Source organism: Mustelus asterias, chromosome 11 (genome assembly GCF_964213995.1).
Source record: "Mustelus asterias chromosome 11, sMusAst1.hap1.1, whole genome shotgun sequence".
NCBI lineage: Eukaryota > Metazoa > Chordata > Chondrichthyes > Carcharhiniformes > Triakidae > Mustelus > Mustelus asterias.
In genome coordinates, this window is record NC_135811.1 from 77,989,884 (window position 1) to 77,999,167 (window position 9,284).

The 9,284-nt window shown below is 46.0% G+C and overlaps 1 protein-coding gene across 2 annotated transcripts in view; it reads right to left on the reverse strand.

Moving 5' to 3' along the window:
• LOC144500608 (B-cell antigen receptor complex-associated protein beta chain-like) overlaps positions 1-4,181 on the reverse strand; it is a 47,363-nt gene extending 43,182 nt beyond the window's left edge. Inside the window, exon 1 of one of the 2 annotated variants that reach the window (XM_078223810.1) lies at positions 4,139-4,181. Coding sequence is in view for 1 of the 2 variants with exons in the window: in XM_078223808.1 (XP_078079934.1) it covers positions 3,976-4,045 (70 nt within the window). In the remaining variant the exon portion in view is untranslated. Of the gene's footprint in view, positions 1-3,975 lie in introns of both variants that reach the window. The other variant, XM_078223808.1, reaches the window with a different exon arrangement.
• Positions 4,182-9,284: the final 5,103 nt, after the last annotated feature.

The window sequence follows — 9,284 nt, forward strand, 5'->3', positions numbered from 1 at the left end:
GCGCTGCCAGCCTGGCACACTGGCAGAGCCCACCACACATTGGGCAGTGCTAAGGGGGTGGGGCCAGACCACAGGCAGGCCTTTCGATTGGGGGGGACCACTGTGCACTCTGCAGTAGGGATTGTAAAAGGTGGGGTGTACCCACTGCAGCGATCGGTGGGCAGGGAGTGGGGTGGTGATCATTCTGGGATCGATTGGCCATGGAGCGCCGCGGTAGTGAGGGGGGTGGATGTCGGTCAGGAAGACTGGCTATAGCAGCAGAGAAGTGACAGCCTCTGTGCTCCCAGAGTACAGAAACCTGCACAAGTGCAACTACTGCCTCTGCTGCTATCGGGCGATTTAGATCCCACCCACTCCCCCTACTGGCGAATTTCAAGTTTGTCAAGATTTTTTTGTCGAAGTGAGGGTAGATTCGAGTTTTAAGTCACCCAAAAAAGTGTGCAAATTACAGGTTCGATTGATACTTGGATTTTTTTTGGTAAGATCGCCCCTTAGGCCCTGATGTCATTTTGAGCCTGGTAGTCTCACAACAAAATATATATTCAGAATGTGACTGCCTTCTAACCATTTGTGGTTAGCTACTCTCGGAAAGACAGCAGTGAGTGTAAATTTGCTTCGTGGCAGTTCATGATACAGGATTGAGAATCTGTGAGAAGGCTTATGAGTACATTATTGAAATTAACATTTTAAATACATGAATATTCTTGTTTCAAAACCTACCAGAAAACTTCTTTCTCCTCCTGCCTTACAAAATAAAACCTCCTCCTTACTGTTCCTTGTGAAAACTGAGTGTAGTTATTAATTCATGCTAAGTACACAGATGACAAGAATTTCAACGGTATCACCTTGGGCAGAATATGCATTGGATTAGTTTTACAGCACAGAAAGAGGCCCTTCAGCCCATCATGTCTGCACTGGTCATCAAGCACCTATCCAAATCCCAATTTCCGGCGCTTGGCCCAGATGCTATGTTGTTTCAAGCCCTCATCTAAATGTTTCTAAAATGTTGGGAGGGTTCCTGCCTCTACCGCTCTTTCAGGCAGCAAGTTCCAGATTCCTACCACCTTCTGGGTGAAAACGTTTCTCCTCAAATTCCTTCTAAATCTTCTGCCCCTTATCTTAAATCTATGTCCCCTGGTTATTGATAGAACATAGGACAGTACAGCACAGAACAGGCCCTTCGGCCCACGATGTTGTGCCGAGCTTTATCTGAAACCAAGATCAAGCTATCCCACTCCCTATCATCCTGGTGTGCTCCATGTGCCTATCCAACAACCGCTTAAATGTTCCTAAAGTGTCTGACTCCACTATCACTGCAGGCAGTCCATTCCACACCCCAACCACTCTCTGCGTAAAGAACCTATCTCTGATATCCTTCCTGTATCTCCCACCATGAACCCTATAGTTATGCCCTCTTGTAATAGCTCCATCCACCTGAGGAAATAGTCTTTGAACGTTCGCTCGATCTATCCTCTTCATCATTTTATAAACCTCTAAGATCCCTCTAAGAAGTCTCACAACACCAGGTTAAAGTACAACAGGTTTATTTGGTAGCAAATACCATAAGCTTTCGGAGCGCTGCTCCTTCGTCAGATGGAGTGGAAATGTGCTCTCAAACAGTGCACAGAGACACAAAATCAAGTTACAGAATACTAATTGGAATGCGAATCCCTACAGCCAGCCAGGTCTTAAAGGTACAGACAATGTGGGTGGAGGGAGCATTAAACACAGGTTAAAGAGATGTGTATTGTCTCCAGACAGAACAGCTAGTGAGATTTTGATCCCTATTGATCCCTCTACCAGGGGAAAAATATCTTCCGATAATTCTCATCTTAATTCCTATTGGTGGAAAAAAAATGATGGTCCATCCTTTACTCTTTTCCCTACAGCTAATCTTGTAAAGTTGAAAATCTGGTTGTTGCAGGAACAGATATGTCATCTGCAAAAACGAAATGTGTATAAAAATGTGTCAGCATGTCACGCTACTTTTGTTATAAAGATTCAATTTCAATGGCAGAACCCATTAAAATTTTGATCACTTGATGTTTTGTCTGATGTCACAACTCAAACAGTAGAGATGTGCAATTTCCTTTGTGATGGGTTGTTGGTTGGGCTACTAGTTTGGAGATCTTGGGCAGAATTCTCACAAGCCCCTGCCCGTGTGATAGCAGGCATGATTGAAAAACATAATGGGAAGGCCAGAAATAATTTTCATGCCAGCATGCATTTACAGCGGGATCTCCTGCTGGTGCCCAACATGGCAGGCCAAAAAATCCACCCAAGGATGGCGCCAACCTCACTTGCTTTGCATTAATGAGATGGAGACCCAAACCGCACCCCCCCCTCCCCCCCCCCCCCCCCCCCCCCCCCCCCACCCCCGGCCCCACTCCACACTGGATTCTTCACGATACTGGCGAGCAAATATGCCGGCGGTGGGCAAACATGTTCATACAATGTGACGTGTAGATGTCAGGATTCACCTGAACAAGATCTCGGACTGTCTCCAGAGTTCAGGATGGAGCCTGGAACACCATCGCAGTGGGTTGGGGGAGCATCTCCAGTTGAACCTTTCAGATCAGGTGTTATGGAGGGGGTCCCTCTTCCAGCCTCCAAACATTCCTGGAGATCCTTCTTTGTTATCAGGAGGTCCACCTTCGGGCCTCAGTGTGTTCCCAGAGATCCGTCTTCGTTTTCAGGGGGTCCACCTTCTTTCTTCAATCATAGGTCAGTGACATTGGGTGACTTTTCAATATGGCACCTGGACACTATGCCGGCCTACGAGCCATCCAGGCCTGCTGTGCCACTGAATATGGTGTGAAACCTCCGGGTGCATAACTAGTGAGGTCGGGCCAGAAGAGTTGGCGTGTTTTCCCACTGGCTGCCACAGTGGGAAATATTCCATATTCCCATCCCCACCACAGCACGTAGCCTCAAAATGGGAACGTTGTGTTGATGTTTTGCAGAGAGAGGGGGAAATTGACAAGAAGACGTCTCTTGTTTTAAAATAAATCATTTTCTTGCCGTTCACTTATAAATGAATCTTGAATGAGCTCAGGACCGAATGACCCACCTTCCAACTGAAGGAAACTTGGAAGTGATGAGACCGCGAGTGAGAGTGGAGAAACAGAGAGTAGAATTAAAGTAAGAGTCTTTTCTCCTCATCAGGAAACGAGTGTCCAGAGCAGGGATTCTCTTGCGTGAAAAGTTTCTCACATCAGCAAGCATTGGAAAGTGAATTCCACACTCCAACAGAATTCTCAGTGTAAAATGCTAAAACACTTAACATGTCTGCTGTTAAAACAAGCATTAAATTAAATTATCTTTCCACAATAGAAGTTGATTAAAGATGAGCAGTGAACGCATAATCTCACACCGTAAAGCAACAGAAATGGGCACAGCAGGAAAGCGGTTTACTTAACTATTGGTGTTACTAATTTTTGACATCTTTTTGAGTGTCAATGTACACCCCCCGAGCTGCTTGCAAATGACCGCAGCTGAGTAGCATGCAATCACAAAAAAACATTTATCAATTTGGAAATGAATCACCTCCGAGTTGTTCTCCATAAGGAACAGAGTTAGGACTGAACCCTAATCATAAAAATAGAAAGGGATGTGCATTTCCTGTTTTTACCTGGGGACAGCATTGCACTATATTAGCTAAGGGACTCGCCAAAGGCACAGCTCCAGATTGAGTGATTCGATCACAAGCCCAATACTCAACATTGTGCAATATCATCTTTCACAACCATTGCTTAAGCCATGGCAGCGTTCCTCACAGAGCAATAGATTGCTCCTGAATTTCCGGCACACAAGCCCCTTGATGTAATTTATAAACAGGTTAGGCTGGGAAAGGGCTTTCACTGAGACTTGAACTAGATTACACCTTCCCACATCTCAGATCCCAAAGTGCTTCCAGAACAATTAATTACAAAGACACGAAGCGACAAGTAGGAAAATATAGAAAGCAACACTTACCAGTTGCAATGCTGAGTGCAAGAAGCAAAATGCCTGATACAGGGCATGATCTACCAGCAAAGAGCGCCATTGTACACTCAGAACTGTATTTGCAATAAGATTTTTTTCCAGGCTGCAGATGTTCACACTTTTGACACCGCTTATTTTAACTAAGTTATCTTACTCAAGAAACTTCAACTTTGTCCATTGTAGCTTCAGCTCCTATTGGTGAGTTGCAATCAATACAGTAGAATGCTGATGCGCGATTTCCTTTGTAATTAATTTTAGCCGAAACAGGAAGAGCTCAGTCCCCAGTGACACTGGTTAGACAACAGGATGGTTCAGATATCGACTTTTTAAGACATTTTTTCTGTTACGTCTTAACGAAGTTTTAAAGATAATGGCTTCAATATTTTTGGAACCAAGATTCAAACTTTACAAAGTTCAGCTTGAAAATTTTAAACATGTTGTATTTCATGCCCTGAGGAATAGATTGTCACAAATTGCATTTCTTCTGCTTATGTTTTTATTTCCACATTTAAATGTCAATGTGATTTTGAGAGGATGTACGCTTTAACAATGTTACAACCAAATGCAAGGAGGTGCAATGGGCACAATCTTATGAACTCGTCTCACCTGACTTTCAGCATGGCGAGGCGGTACGATCAGGTGAGAGGTGAAAAATGAGAAACGCACCCGATTTCTCACCGACTGTACCAGCCCTGTTTTGCTGGCAAAATCGGCTTCACGCCTAGAAATGGCGCAAAGCCGATTTCAATATTAATGAGATCGTTTAAATGTCATTAGTGAGTCCTGGACGCTATCATCCGTGCTCACTTGTACTTACCTGCTCACCGGTAGAGCTTCTCACCGGCAAGAATCACAGTTGGTCTCCACCAACGAAGACCAAGTGTGATGGTTGTGATGGGGGGATCAGAGGCCATTGAAGCCCTCGGGAGTTCAGGGACATGGCAGGGCAGTGTCCATGCAGTAGCGCCAATCTGACAGTGCCTGCCTGGCACCATGGCACAGCCACTGGGCACTCTGGCACGGCCAACCAGGCATCACAACTGTGCCAGGGTAGTGCCAAGGAGGGGGGGCCTGAGTGGGGACAGAGACTGAATGGGGTGGGGAAATGATGGGGGGATGGAAGGGGAGATCCGCAAGTGCAGGATGGGGGAACACCTTCCGGGGTGGCAATTAGGGAGAGAGGGAGGGAAGGGTACTTTGCTGGAGGGTGGTCAATCAGGGAGAGGGGCAAGTCTGGAGGCACGGCGATCGGGGAGGGAGGGAACTTTGCAGGGTGGGCGATCACTGGGGGAAAGGGTGGAACTCTGCATGGGTGGGGCAATTGGGGAGGGAGAGAACTCTGCAGGGGGATTAACAGGAGAAAGGGCGATCTCTGCAGATGGGGGAAAATGGCAGCAGGGAGTGGTGAGTGTCCCAATGTCCGTGGGGCAGGTGGGGGGAGGGAAGGAGATTGGCACAGGGGTAATCGGCAGGAGTGCGTGGGGGTTCCGATGTCCATGGGGCAAGCGGGGGAGGGGGGGGTTTGTGGCAGGACATCTCCCAGGACATTTGGAGATTGGGGTGCCTGCGCAATGGTGTCCCAAGAGCTCAGCAGCCAGCTTCCCTGGCGAGCTCAGGTTCTGCCCCCACCTGCTGGTGAGAATCACATCCTGGCACTTTCTTTGCACTAAATACGATTGGAGCTCGCACAAGCCAGGGTTAATGAATGCCAAAAAAACATTTTAACAGCATTTGACTTCAAGTTTGGTGGGGCATTCACAGAGAGAAATTCTACAGCATCTTGTCATGTATCTTCCAATCAACCACTAACCTGGACGAACAGTGAATGTAACAAACCAGTAGATTTAGCAGATATTGGTCCTTAGAATAAAATATCCCTGAAGCCCAGGCTCTCACCCCTTGTGTGACTGCAAAATAAATCAGTATGAAAGAGCAAGAGATGGGTAAACAGAGAACTAGTCCCATCTTTGGGAGGCGATGGCCTAGTGATATTATCGCTAGACAATTAATCCAGAAACTCAGCTAATATTCTGGGGACCCAGGTTCGAATCCCGCCATAGCAGATGGTGGAATTTGAAATCAGTAAAAACATCTAGAATTAAGAATCGACTGATGACCATGAAACCATTGTTGATTGTCGGAAAAATCCATCGGGTTCACTAATGTCCTTTAGGAAGGAAATTTGCCATCTTGACCTGGTCTGGCCTCCATGTGACTCCAGAGACACAGCTGACTCTCAACTGCCCTCGGGCAACTTGAGTGGGCAATAAATGCTGGCCAGCCAGCGACGCCCATGTCCCAAGGCTGAATATTAAAAATCTGAGCACTTGTGGCAGCGTTTCTGTCTCCTTCATTGTCCACCTTTCACCTATTGTCTTTACTCATTCAACCACATCAGAAACTGGGCATCAAAACCGTGGCGACTAAATTGCATAGCCCTGAAATTTGGGAGTAGGGATCGTGATGCAAGGTTATCCCATGGCTGATTATTGTAATGCAGCCAGCACGTCAAACGTCATGTTGCCTGCTAACTTGAATGGCTTCAGCTTTTGGACAGTGATGCCGATTAGCTAGACAGATCAACTAAAATCATGAATGGCTAAAGCCACTTAAAGCTAGTCAGCACTGCTTAACACTAACCTGTACCTCTTAAAGGGGAGATGCATTGTGGTTCCCAGCAGTCGCTGAGGGGGTGAATCTGACCTGAACAATGTGAGAGAAAGTAAGCTCCAAAGTTTTAGGATTCTGCAGTAGAGGTTTTGGTGGAGTGTGTTGAGAGGAGAGATGTTCTATATCTATACAGAATGGGAAACTGTCCAGATACACACTCAGAAGGCAGTGGGAACAAAGAGCCAAGAGGTCAATGCCAGAAATCAAGCCCTTAAGGCCTAGATGCAGTGCCACAAGAAACTCAATGGTCTCACACCAATGGTCAAGGTCAGTGAATGAATCTTTGAAAACCTTATCTTACCAATTGCAATACTAACCTCAGGCACTGTTCAATTTACCACAATTTACCATCACTCAGCTACTAAAAATCACTATCAATCATGACTCATCATAGAAGGTTTTGATTTGATTTGATTTATATTTGTCACATATATTAGCATAGAGGAAATTCACTTTATCTTTACAGTGAAAAGTATTGCATCTTGCACGCTACAAAGACAAAGCATACCAAAGCATCCAAAAGGTGACTCATCATAGAGGTGATGGTCTAGTGGTATTATTGCTGGACTGTTAATACAAAAACCCAGCTAAAGTTCTGGGGAGCTGGGTTCGAATCCCGCCACGGCAGATCGTGGAATTTGAATTCAGCAAAAAAATAGCTGGAATTAAGAATCTAATGATGACCATGAAACCATTGTTGATTTTGGGAAAACCCATCTGGTTCACTGCCGTCCTTACCTGGTCTGGCCTACATGTGACTCCAGAGCCACAGCAATGTGGTTCACTCTCAACTGCCCTCTGAACAAAGGCAAACAGGAATGGGCAATAAATACTGGCCAGCCAGCGAAGTCCATGTCCTACGAATGAATAATAAAAAAAGTGCAGAAGGAGGCCATTCAGCCCATTGAGTCGCATCAACTCTCCAACAGAGCATCTTACCCAGGCCCTATCCCGGTAACCTCACATATTTACCTGGCTAATCCCCCTAACCTACACATCTTGGGACACTAAAGGGCAATTTAGCATGGCCAATCCACCTAACCTGCACATCTTTGGACTGTGGGAGGAAACCGGAGCACCCGGAGGAAGCCACGCAGAGATGGGGAGAACATGCAAAATTCCACACAAACTCACACAAGGCCAGATTTAACCCGAGTCCATGGTGGTGTAAGGCAGCAAGGCTAACCACTATGCCACCATGCCATCCCTAACATACCTAACATGTTTTACCACACCCGGTGAGGAAACTGTTAAACTCAATTAAGTGATTCCTCATGGCTTAGGCTCGAACCTACTGTCCAAATACAAGTTTATTACTCAGATCCTAATAGAAGGCAAAAAAGCCATAACCCTGGTTTGCTCCCTACCTAAGGTAATTGGTGTGGCTTCTGTAGGCTGGACTTCTGACTGTCTTGACAACTGAACCCAAAATACTTATTGTTCTTGTATCTTCCTCATAATGTGAGTCATTTCACACAATGAGCAGAATGTATGTTGAAGGTTCCTTCTCACCAGAACTCCAGGTAGTGACATAAAGGATGTCGCGACAGTTTGATTATTAATCAGTTTATTCTATGTCTCCTATCAGACAATTGAAAGTAACAGGAGATACTCTGAGCATCCCAGGATAATGTAATGACTGATTGGTTGTAAGGAAACCACCAATGTTCCAACTAACCTCCGACCTTAACACAAATCCTTATCGGATAATCCCAACAGGGTATGACTAACCTTGATGGGGCACAAAATACATTCTATCACATGTACTCTCACACACTTAACATTGCTGCCCGCCTCACATCCACAGCTTGCATACACTGCCAGCTATTCACCCATGACAGGCACAGCACCCAGAATGCACAACACTCGCTGACATACTTCCTATTCTCTTACAAGACAAGATGGGCCAATTGGAGGGGGTGGGCGGCACGGTAGCACAGTGGTTAGCACTGCTGCTTCACAGCTCCAGGGACCTGGGTTCGATTCCCGGCTTGGGTCACTGTCTGTGTGGAGTTTGTACATTCTCCTCGTGTATGCGTGGGTTTCCTCCGGGTGCTCCGGTTTCCTCCCACAGTCCAAAGATGTGCGGGTTAGGTTGATTGGACATGCTAAAATTGCCCCTTAGTGTCCTGAGATGCGTAGGTTAGAGGGATTAGTGGGTAAATATATAGGGATATGGGGTTGGGTCTGAGTGGGATTGTGATCGGTGCAGACTTGATGGGCCAGATGGCCTCTTTCTGCACTGTAGGGTTTCTATGATTCTATGACAAAAGGCATGCGTACAAGTTCAATTTCCTTAGAGGAAATGGTTCTGGCCAATATGGGGAACTCACTGCTGCGTCTATGGCCAGCGCTGGGACTGAAACCATCCAAGATGCTGATATCCTGATATATCCCTCTTATTCTGATATACAACCATTCCCCCACTACCACCACTCCCAACTGCCCCCGCCTACCACCACCACCACCACAATACCCCCAAACTTTCTTCTCATTCACAAGCTCCTATTGTTCCCCTTCTTGCACAGCGCTAATCCCCTTATTGAAAGTTTATCCAACTTAACCCCCACTTTGTGTACAGTCAGCATGGACCAAAATGTTGAGTATGTTTAATTTTTAATCCATTGATT